At 42.0% G+C, this 12,092-nt stretch overlaps 1 protein-coding gene across 4 annotated transcripts in view; it reads right to left on the bottom strand.

Annotated features, from left to right (window-relative positions):
* LOC100650319 (dual specificity protein phosphatase 10) overlaps positions 1-12,092 on the bottom strand; it is a 66,542-nt gene that overhangs the window by 50,236 nt on the left and 4,214 nt on the right. Inside the window, exons 2-5 of one of the 4 annotated variants that reach the window (XM_012308844.3) lie at positions 9,879-10,077; positions 9,687-9,780; positions 8,899-9,202; positions 6,737-6,916 (exon numbers count right to left, since the gene is read on the bottom strand). In XM_012308844.3, coding sequence (XP_012164234.1) covers positions 6,737-6,916; positions 8,899-9,019 — 301 coding nt within the window. In that variant the 5' untranslated portion in view covers positions 9,020-9,202; positions 9,687-9,780; positions 9,879-10,077. Of the gene's footprint in view, positions 1-27; positions 392-6,736; positions 6,923-8,898; positions 9,203-9,686; positions 9,781-9,878; positions 10,078-12,092 lie in introns of those variants that run through there. The other 3 variants (XM_003395344.4, XM_012308845.3, XM_020863131.2) reach the window with 3 other exon arrangements.

Genomic DNA, 12,092 nt, shown 5'->3' on the forward strand with positions numbered 1-12,092 from the left:
CGTTCCTGCTGGGTTCGTCAGACGCACCTACCTTTCCCGATCGATCGAACCGGTTCGCCTTTACGACGAAACCAACAGCCGCCTCACGAACCGTGCCGGTGACGCACCGTTGTCGTCGTTCGAGGCCTGTTCACCAACCCGTCGTGCACTCCGTATCCCGATAACAGTCGACGATAATCCACGTGCGACAGCATGGAACCACCACTGTCCTCACCGGCGGATTTCGAGGCACAACGTCCTCGAGGACGCGACCGGTAACGAGAGGAAAGACTAGGCTGGTACACGGAGAAACAGGACCGAAAAAGGATGAAAAAAAGGTTAAGGGGAATTAGAAGAGAGAAAATTAATAAAAGGGAAGAATGAAGTGACGAGGAAGGAAGGTAGAGTAAGGTGGTAATAGAGGGGGAAAAGAATGGAAACGAGAAAAGAAAAGAAAAAGGAGGAAAGGGAGGAGAAAAGAAGAAATAGGTTATTCTCGGTTACGAGAACGAGGTGTTCAGGAGAGCGTTGGCACGCGGGTGCGACGTCCCCCGTGCCTGGCTCGTTTCGTCAACATTTCCGGTTGCGCTGTGCTACCACGATAGGGGGCCGGAAGTAAACACGATGCTGACCGTGTGATCGACCGAGCGTGCTCGATAGATCCGTTCACGGCGGCCGACGAGCTGAGACTGAACGGCTCGTCCCCACGGAACGCCCGATCGCGATCTACGAGTACTACCAACGCGAGGCCACGGCCCGGCTTGGCCATCGTGTGAGTGCCTTTCTATACGAACTTACTCGTGTGAGTGAGTGAGTGTACGGACCATCGCATCGGGAGGACTTGCCGAGGTACTCGGAGGCGCGCGCGCGCGCCATCAACATCGAGCAGGTACGTACACTAATGTTCAGCGCAATCGTTCGATCGGATTTTCCAAACAATTCGACATTTTTTTTCAATTTCTTGGTATTCGCCCCATTTTTTAATTTATTCGGTTAAGAAAGACGACCGATTGTTTGTATTTCCGAGCTGGTTTAGTCCTAGTGTTTTGTGCTGCGCAACGAGCTCTAATCTCAGAATTAATTTTCGGATAATTCTTTGAAATATACTTGTCACGTTCCTTCACACATGACATGTTCAATAAATTTTCGAAGACGAATGTCGACAGATTCCATTTGGCCAGGAGGAAACAATAACTTGGTATTTCGGTAACACGCGCTTGTTAAGTTTCCTGCAACGAAAATGCTCGACGGGGTCAAAGAACCGTCGTTAATCATTTTCCTAACGTTCAAAGCTCGAAGATCGGAAGCTCGACTAATTCCGTCGACGAATCACAGAAAATTGATCATTACTATGACAGTCTGATCATCAATCCTCGTTTTCGTTGCACGAAAAAAAAAAAAAAAAAAAAAGAAAATTACCGACAACTTTTGTCCATCCTCCCACGTCGTCCCGATTATATCAGTCTCGTTATAATGCGTGCTGATGTATTTGTTTTGCACACGTGTAACAGAAATTAGTAACTACTTAGCGAGTCTGCTCCGCGAACGTATTAATAGATTCATGTATACTTGGTTTCAGATAAAATAAACACTCGTACAGAACGGACACCTTGTCTGTCGGTTAATTCTGTCCAGTCCACTATCGCACGCTTCAACTTTTTTAAACACGACATTCCCGTAAATTTCTTTTATCTACATCACGTTTCACCTTAAATTTATCACTTCGAACCCACCTTAAAATTATACCTAAATTCCATGTTTGTAAAACTTTCGATTCTGTACAATTATTTAAAATAAAAGAATGCATCCCCGGTATTTTGAGTACAATAATTTCTTTCCGATGTCCGACGATCGAACCAGCAAAAGTTCTATCGACGGCTATCGACTCGAAAGCAAAAGTGATTCACCTCGACTAGCGCACTATAAGTGAAATCTCCGATTCGCGTTATGTCAGATCAGTAAACGATAAGCATTCGCGATTTTTCCAAACGAACCACGATGCTTGTACGGCACTGTAAGGCGAGGCATCCGTGTGTGCATCGAGCGTACGTACAAATGCAGTCACGTACACGTGGAGACACGTACACGTGACTGAGAGCCAGCCAATGAGTCACCTCTCGTTGGTAACACGCGCGCGCGAGTTCGCTGTCGCGAAGCTTCCTTTTTTTCTTTTTCTTTTTTTTTTTGAAGGATCAATGGCGAATTTTCCATTGATAAGAACGATATCGCGACAATAAACAATAAGTTGATTGATCGTACGATCGTGTCGATTCCACGAGATATTAACCCCGTCACGTGAAACGTCGGATGTCGACCTGGAATTGGTAAGAATGTCATTCAAAGTGTTCCATATCGCACCGATCGTCTATAATTTTCCAAAATTTCCGAAATTATGTTTGTGAGATGAACATGATTAAAATAATTTGCGAATGAGTACAGGTTCCAACGTGAAAATCGCCAAAGTTCGCACCAAACGAACTCCGCGTAAGTCGACTCGGTGTTTGCGAAAAATCTTCGTGTAAAATCGCGAGTCAATACTCGGATTCGCGGAATACGAGACGATCGAGTTTACAAAAATTCGCTGAGCACGCGTCGACGCTACCCGACAAAAATTATTGCGAGATCGATGTTGTCACCTGCGTTCCTGTCTCGTGCGACGCGGTGAAAGTTCACGCGACGTCCATCCATTCGGACGACTCGAAATCGTCGCGTCCCGAACCAAGCGCCTCTCTCCATTTACTCAACGTGGCGCCGGCCAATACGCTATTATTATCGTCCGTGCTGTTTTCTTTTCTGCCTCGTTTCTGCCAATGGCGATTTTCCCGATCGTGGCCATGAATTATTCATCCAACGATCAACCAACGATACTTTTTGTCGGTTTGATGATTCTTAAACCGTGACACTTACAATTAGAGTTTATTAGCTCGAGTTAGATGTTGGTGTAATTGGCGCTATTTAAAAGACGCAGCAATATATATAGCGTTTCTATCTTTAGTTTCTTTTTCGATTGTTTGTATTCCGTTTTTGGAATCATAAGCGAGACTTGTAATGCGACTGTTTAGAAAGAAACTTTTTCTCCTTCCACGTACAAGGTTGTCTTTGTTTTACGATCGTTTTACGGTTCGCGTGAAAAGCGATTTTTCACGGATCGTACGAGATTGTTCCGATGAATCGAGTCACGGTAATGCGCTAACGCGAATTGTTTTTGTTCAGATGAAATTGAGAATCGTTGTCTTGACTCATCGATAACTGGGTTGCCTCAATTTTACAAGAATGTTCTATAACTTCGATTAAAAATAACTTCCTTATCTTGCTTTATATATTAATCGTTCTATAATTAGATTAACTAGAAGACTGGTGTAAGTTGAAAAGAACCAGATAATTTCCAAACGAAATCTCGATTTACATTAAGATTCTTTCTTACGGCGCTCTAAATCAGGTTTTGTCGATCTGTTATCGATCGGTGCAAACTTCTTTTCTCGAACCGGTATCGGACAGGAAAAGAAGGAAAAATCAGAAAACGGAAATTTCGTCAGACATTCGTCGCATGGTTCTAATATATTCGAACAGTGGCGGATCGCTACTGTATTTTTTGTTTAAATTTGTTGAATTATCCTTATCGAATTATCGAGTTGTCAAGTTTAATCGATGCGCTTATAAATTCTTGATCAAACCATTCGTTTAGATAAGATTGTCCGTATCGGTGTACTTGTACATAAAATCCTCGTTTATCGAACGAAAGAATCGTTGTACGTGAAAGATAAAAATTTTCGAAATCACATCACGAATTTAGGAAGAGAAAGAAGTAATCTTAGATTGCGTAGTCGGTTGCGCGAAATGTGCACGTTTGCACGATTGCGTGGAATATCTGTGAAACGAAAAACACGCCACAGATGAGGAAAAGCAGAAGTAAACGCGAATGACGCGATGCGTCTCTGTCATTTTCACGGTATGACGTTCCTTGGTAACAAATATTCTCCGGAATATAACGATATATAATGTAATCATTTTCCTATGTACTTGCGCCATTAAAACAATAAAAGTAACCTATACACATATAGAGATACATGTGTCTCCATAGATCCAATCAACTATTCGAACGGAAGTATCGATTTTGATCGTAATCGCAATGCTATATTTTTATCTTGAAATTTTATTTCACGAATTCTTGCATCTATCTTTACACGTTTCCTGCCTCGAAATCATCGAAAGCGTTTTGCCCATTTATCAAATTCATTGACAAACCTTCACCTGATCTTAAATCGTCTAATCAAATTGGCGTTAGGCGAATTTCATCGAGATATCCGCGTGTATGCGCAGATGTGCAACCCGGTTTCAGCGTGGTCATCTACTCCGCGCCAAAGATAGAGTCTGACATCATACACAGAAGCATCACTCGGGTCGAACGAGCGATAAACATACTTGCACACACGATACCTCTGTACGCGGAAGGTTTACGTTGTCTGTTAGAACTGTCTCAATTGACATCTTCCAATGCACTCTGATGTTTCGTGAGAAATTGTCGAAATAACGAAAATTGGCACTTCACGGGCAAAGATGGTTGAGAATCGCGGAGAAAAAGGGTTGGAAAGCAACAAATTTCCATTTTTAAGTAGGATGTCATGTCGAAAACCGAGCTATAAGATGGTGAAAATTCTAAATGCATTTCGAAACGAAAGGTATTCGATGAAAGAGGTTTGAAATTTTAATGGATTTTAATGGATTTTGATGGATTGAAACAGAACGATCGATGGATTGTGTGATGGATCGTTGGATCATGTTTCTTCGTTCATCTTCGTTTCACGAATTTCACTTTCCATCGTTGAAATCTTATCGAACCGAAACGGAATCGAAGTCGGTAAATTTAGAAAGACAGTATCTTTGCCACGATTTCGTTTTATTATTTGTCGCCTGCTTAAGCCGTATAGTAGCTCGTAACACTTGCCGCTACTCCGATAACGCACAGAGTATACAGCCTCGATCGCGTGTAAACATGCGTCTTTGTGCTATCAACCTGACGTCACCTAGCGTACAGTGTACAGATAATAAAAGAATGGATTTGATGGATGCCTTCACGGCATTACGTTGAATTCTTTTTTTCGTAGATCATCAAACAAAGTGGCTTATGAATTATTTATGCGCTCCACTAAATCAAACAACGTTGACAAATACTGTAACAACGAGGATCCTAAATGCAGTCGACGAATTACAAGATACGTCCCACGCAACTTCCTCATTCACACTTTGCTTTCCAACCAATTTATCGAATGAGCCAAGCTCGATTATATCAAACTTCATCGTCTGTTTCTAAAAAAGAAAAAAAAAAAAAATAAACGCTAATCGTCCACTGTGATACTATAAAGTTAAGAAAATTTTCAAGAATGCAGTTAGTCGGTTTAGCTTTTCATTTGGCTTAACGTTCATATCGCAATGGTTCGTCGAGTCGCTTAAAATTCGCTCTAGGAATTCGTTCGAATGGCTGAATCGACGGAAAAAGAAAGAAGTAAAGACGTAAAGAATACGAGTTCCAGAAACGCTGATGAAGATCGATGGTCAAGCAACGCGATCGATATGATGAAACGACGAATCGCATCGTTCTTTCTCTTTCTTTCTTTTTCTTTTTTTTTTCGACTAAAGAACGTTTACAGCCGAGTCATCGATAGTCGAACGACAAGCGGAATGCCGCGAGCGCGAACGTGGTCGATAGAAAGTGGTTCTCGAAGCGGCGCGGCGGAGTGGCGTCACACACAACTTGACTCACCGATTCTGCGTGTCGTAGCTCGACTCGCTTGCCCAACGGCCGACCGCGGTATTTATATTTATGCCGTTGACCAGCCGGCCCGTATACTATTTCCGCGGTAATTACGTATTCGAACCGCGTCCGAGTTTCATTACGCGACAGTCTGATCGACAATTCGCGAATATAGGCTGCGGATATCGATCGATACGGATCGATATGGGTGCAGTGTGGTTACTTAGGACTCCATCGAGGATCGATCACTTTGTTCTTCTTCGTGCTTGATCTCGTGCATTTCAAAAAGCTCAGTCACTTTACGCTTACATGAATGAAGTTGATATTCAGATAAGATTCGAACGGCAACACTCATTCGGTTCTTTGAATACTATCGATAAGCTGATAATCCTTGGGCAATTGCAACACACAATGTAACCATTAAGTGTCACACAAGAAGGAAAAATGCAACATCCGACGATTATGAATCACAAGCTGAATTTCGCACGACGATGTCACGCTTCTAATTAACTCGAGACTGACGTTGTCTATTAAAAATCACGCACAGGTTAGGTTGGGATTAGGTTGGGTTTAGGTTGGGGTTAGGTTTCCGTAACGATCTTCCTTGTAACTAAATACGAGTTCATCATCTTTCTACGTAATCTTTAAGGTCATATATATTATAATATTAAGGCTATATGTTTAATTCTAAGGCTATATAGTTGACCTATCTGGTAATAATAACTGTCCATTAATACAAAAGAAATTGAAAATAATTTACGTTCCAATAAATTATACGTTTGATAAAAGAAAAAAATTCTAGGGAAGCATTTTATCGAATATCCACGAAAGAATCCTATTAATATCAAAATCAGATGCTACGATTTAGCCTCAGATCGAATAAATCTTAAATCCTGAGCAACTGATTTAAAGTATTTTATCGTAGAATAAATAATATTAAGACGGAAATCCAACTTGATAAAATATCGAAGGAGGAGAAAAAAATGTGAAAGTAACTCGACTCACCGAAGGAACCGAATTTGAATCTCTTGATCCTCGGCAGCGTCACAGTAGTGCAACCGCGCGTCAAGGTTGGCATGGTGCTCTCTCTCTTCAACAGCGTATTCGGACGTGATAAACTGGACGATCCTTCCACTTTTGGGGCAGCGGCTCGTTTGACGACTCTTTCCTCGGTGCCAGTCACCTCTACGGCTAATGAACGCATCCTTAGTTCACTCGTATAAACTCGTGACGTGTACGGTGCGTGTCGTTAAGCCGTACGAATCGTGCGTCATTTCGCAAAATTTCCCCGCTCCACCGTAACAGGTGGCCACGCGAACCAATTCAGGAACTAATTGTTTCGAAGTACTTTTGCTACGGTTATTTTTCTCCATTTTATGACCTACTGGAGCACGATGGAATTTTAATTGAATAAGTACTAAATACATAATCGTATAAAAATGTTTGTTTGCCTGTTTCGTTGTGTCGAAATTTTTATTTTAAAAGAGAAAGGATAGATATCTGGTTGTGCGGAGAATAACGTTATTGCGAACGTTTGCTCGTTCGAAGAATCTTACAGAGAACTAGGTATTTTTTAACTTCTAAATTTCTTACTTCAAATGACTTGGTCGGATTAATCCTTAAAACACGAGCATCAAAATCTTTCAATTTAAACGCTGCTCGTCTGCCTTCGCTAAAATCACTGAAAAATCGATTACTTATGGCAACATTACACGCGTCTGCCACCAGAGGGGCTATTGTTCGCGCAAGTTCTTGCTCTACCATCGATTCTTTCGTATATAACTTTCCTTAGCCATAGCCAGACTCGTCCGAGTCAATACTTTGACGTATTTCTGGACTACTTAGTCAAGTTTAACTTCACCAACGTTGGAATTTTCTCGAATCGCAGACCCCACCGCTTCAGTTACGTTATTAATAAATTTATCAACAGGTCTACGAGGAAGTAAATCGCCTACATTCGACGTTTTCTTTCTGCTCACGAAATGCTGATGCTCGCATTGCGAAATGTATCGCGACGAAAGAATTTGTTGATCTAAGGATTTCCACGTGAAAGCAAGTTCGATTGGACGTTTGCTTATTCGACGATGACACGCTCGATCGTCGGACGCGAACGAAAACGAAAGCACTGTAGCGTATTTTCGGCAAGGGAACGACCTCGAAATGAAATTTACTCGACTTCGAGGTTGGATCGTCATTGAAGAGGCACGTGAGACGCAGATGTTGCAGCTGAACTTGTTATAGAAATGCATACGCATGGAAGTCACTTCGATCAATTCTGATTTATCGTCATCCAAACATTTCCATCCATTTGAAATTTCTACTCAGGTATCGTGACACGTATATTTTAGTTACGCGTATAAAATGTCAATCGATTATTCATCGAGTTATGACTGAACGTTAGTCGCGATCTAAAGAATGACTGTGCGATGCCCAGTACGACACTTGCTTTAGATAATACGTCCTATTTTCTAAATATGACCAATCGTTTTGTTTTCGAAACGTTGAAACTACTACGTCAATCTGCAACGTCATCCGCTGTAAACGATAACTGGATTCTTCGTTTGTTTTAAAGAATTCTCATCTATTTGACGCATTTTTAGACGATGACGGGGAGAATCAAGCGCGAGGCAATCAATGTAAAAACAAGAGCGAAAAATATACGTACTTACGTAATATCGCGTTATCTATGGTAACGGAAGCGGTAAACATTATCGAGTGCACAGATACAAATATTCTAATAGATTTTAACAAAACATTCCAACAAAGACTCACGCTCTTTCATTTTTTATATAAAAATATATAAAAATTCAAGATACTCTGAGTTAACTAACGCTGACGATATTTTGTATATTTCCGAAAAGCTCTTTATCGATAAATAAAGATCCGTAATCCCTAACAAACCAGAAACTATTCTTTATAAACATGAAATACACGTTTTCTACTATCTAAAATGTTATAAATGTAAAGTTACGATTCCAAACAGATCGAAAACTACTCACCACGGATTTTGATCGTATTCTGAACTAATAAAATTTCTACAGAAATCATGCTCAAATAATCGAAACGATAGTCGCGACAATTTGTCAAACACGTTCGAATTCGCGGCTTAACGACGCACACGGCACATCGCGGTCCACGTGGACCGCTATAGTACTCGCAGGACTTACTCATCGACGACGGCCTCTTGACAGACTTTCCGGCGAGCAACAGCCCCGACGATGCTTTGCCACGATGGTTGACCGGCGACTGCGCCGCTCCACGGCTTGCGAGGGATATCTTTGCACTCATCCTAGCGGAGGCTACCGTTTCCTGCGATCCTGACTCACGTACCGGGAAGTGGTGCTCGGAGGTCGCGCTGGCATGCCACCTCGTTAAATCAAGCTAGACCTTCTGGTCGCTGTTGTTGTTCGATCCGGCCACTGATATGTTTTTCTTGATCCTCCGTTGTTCTCCTCGGCGCTGCTTGAGGATCTACAAATGAACAGCAGAAGACTCTGCCTTGAAATGATACGATTTTGGCGAGGTTAGAGATTCGAACGTCGTAGCATGACAAATGAATCGTGTGTACCGTTGTCCGAGTTCACTTATTCGAACGTATTATTTGGACGACAAATCACCGAGGTTCCTAACTACTACGCGTAATTAGTAATTCATTAGTAATTCGAACTTTGTTCTTTGAGACCAACGATCTCGAGCAAATGAAGTTCTATCGTAACGATAGAAACAACAATCGTAGAATTTAAAGAGGAAACGTTTGTTAAATCGTTTTGCCAATCTTCCAAAACAGCAATTGCAAACGTCGTAATCTCCTCGGCAAATCTGACAGCCCCGATTCTAAACAAATGCACGTAACCACGAAGCTCATGAAAATCACGCTGACACGTTTCTTGAGAAGTCTAGGGTCAGCTTCAAACGCGGTTTATTTAACCAGGGATCATTCGATGTTAACACCTACCAGGAAGACGAGATCAAACGATTGCCAGACATGTTTCGACGTTGTCCAAACGAAAGTTGTTCGAAAAGGCACGCAGGTCTTGGTCGATCTGAAACTAACACGCATTCTGGTTATTAGAATCACCATCTATCGCTCGAAAATCGAGATGCAAGAGTTTGACGGATGGTAATAGACTTTTTCATCGATATTTACCGATTTGTAAATTACTGAGTTGCGACTACGGAATCACGTACAGGGAAGTCGGAAATTGGAGGTCAAGCGGCTTGAAATCACGACGGGCCTTCCGTTAACGATCTTTTAGCTGATCTCTGTTCAGGAATTACCATATTTGACGTATTAACCCTGGACCAGACTTCCTGTCTACCAGCATTCTCTTACCTCGTTCGCTTATCTGAAAGAATTGGACACGTGGTCTTCTTTCACACAGTTCCAAGAACTTATCTATGATCTACGATCGATTTACATGTTATTGACGCTTTAGTTGGCGTTTTCCTGGCACCGACCTAATTCTTTAACGAGTTGAAGATGTTTTTTTAATGATTATTATATCGAGAAGTCTGCGGCTTCTTTGGAACTCGTTTTTTGGAAATATTCTTCGTGTTTTCACCGAGAGAAAGACCAGATAAATTATAGAGTGAAAGCTATCTATTAATAACATAACATTGATTTAACAAACAACTACAGCTATTTATACGTGATGCAAATTTGCGTGTGGTCAGTGGAACACTTTCGGACACGAATTTCTAGTCGTAATGATTCATCGATCACAAACAATGTGTGGATAAACACAACTTACTCTGACTCATACTCTTTGAATAGATTGATCAAACAAAATACCCATCGCTTGTTATTGAGTAATCACTTTTTTCTTTGGACTCTCGACAAATAAATGGATAGCTCATTCACATCAGTCTCGTTTTGCGTCATTGTTTATTAACCAATATCAGTGAATCGATCGACAATAAGTTGTAGTTTTTACGGCTGTATGTAAATATTATTCACAGTTCTATCTCGAAAAATGACGAATCGTAAAATTTTTCCTCCGATAAGATTACGTAAGAGGGGCCAGATGCCAAATATGAAATGAAACAGAGTCTCTGTATTTTTACGAACAGGTGTGAAGCAAAACAGGAAGAATGTTTCATTCTTTCATCCGGTTTACGACCAAATAAGGAAAGATCAGTTGATTCTCTGGATGGTCGAGTTCCACCCGGCCATGAGAACGCGTCAGGTCACCGGGAACAATGTCCGCGGGTGATCCGTGCAAGAATAACATCGACAACGGAAAAACACGACGAGGGACAGCAGCCGGGAGCGCGTTGACTCGCTTGACTCAGACGTCGGCCACCGGCGGACCTTGAAGAGGGAACAGGAACTTGACAGGCTCCGCGCCAAGGCGAGCCAGAATCCCGCGCGTCTCTTTGTCCCAACTTTCTGTAGCATTAACGCAGCGTCCGCGAGTTTATCTCCATTATTTTTGTTAAGTGCCGCAGACACGAACTGATCGAAAGAACCTGATTAACAGCGTGTTCGGAAAAAGATACAACTCGTATTGGAGGTCCTTCTTTTGCTGGCCAATGGAAGGCAGCAGGAAGTGGAAGTTTCAAAGGTAGCCTTATGCGCGAAGATTTATGCCCTTCCGTGTATTCTACGGTATATTTGTGATGGTTCGGCAAGATGGTTTTCTAAGGAGAATTTGGTACGTCTTTGGAGATGTTAATTTGGTTAAGTTCGGAGAAAGGCCAGATTTCACAATCACGAGAACGTGCGTCGGTGAGGAGCCAAGTTAGATCTGCATCGGGCAACGAGTTATCTTTTCAATTACATGTTCAAACTAATTTGATCTAATCAATAAACGAAGGCGATTATATTCAATCAATTAATTTCCATTTAATCTTCCTGGTTCGATGTTCGTACAAATTGTTTAAATTCCAATATAAATTATAATTCCAAACGACAAACTATCTTTTCAAACGAATCAACGACGAAACCACTCGACGGCGAAGAATTGGGAAGATCGATCGTTTAATAAGCCACATCGTCGACTATTTTAGCGTAGAAAGATGAAAATATCGGCGGAAATCGCGGACAACGCGGAGAAGTCGAGTGAAAGAGGCGGTCAGGGAACAAAAGGACAGCGTGGAGCGCAGAAAGAGCGAGTAGAAATGCCGCCAGTTCTACAAGCCCCCCACCCAAGGGTCGCGCGCTCTGTGCCGCGTATTTAAATAGAATTCAAGCCTCAAGGAGAAAACGCAAGGCTGTGGCAAGGACTCCGACTGTTTTATGCTTCGCGCCGGATCACTGCCACCGGTGAAACGGGCTTAAACGCGGCCATCTAAACGCGCGAAAGTAACTCATACATAATTAATCCCGCTGGCCGACAACCGGCCGAGAGATCGAGATCAC

Source organism: Bombus terrestris, chromosome 5, assembly GCF_910591885.1.
Source record: "Bombus terrestris chromosome 5, iyBomTerr1.2, whole genome shotgun sequence".
Taxonomy (NCBI): Eukaryota; Metazoa; Arthropoda; class Insecta; order Hymenoptera; family Apidae; genus Bombus; species Bombus terrestris.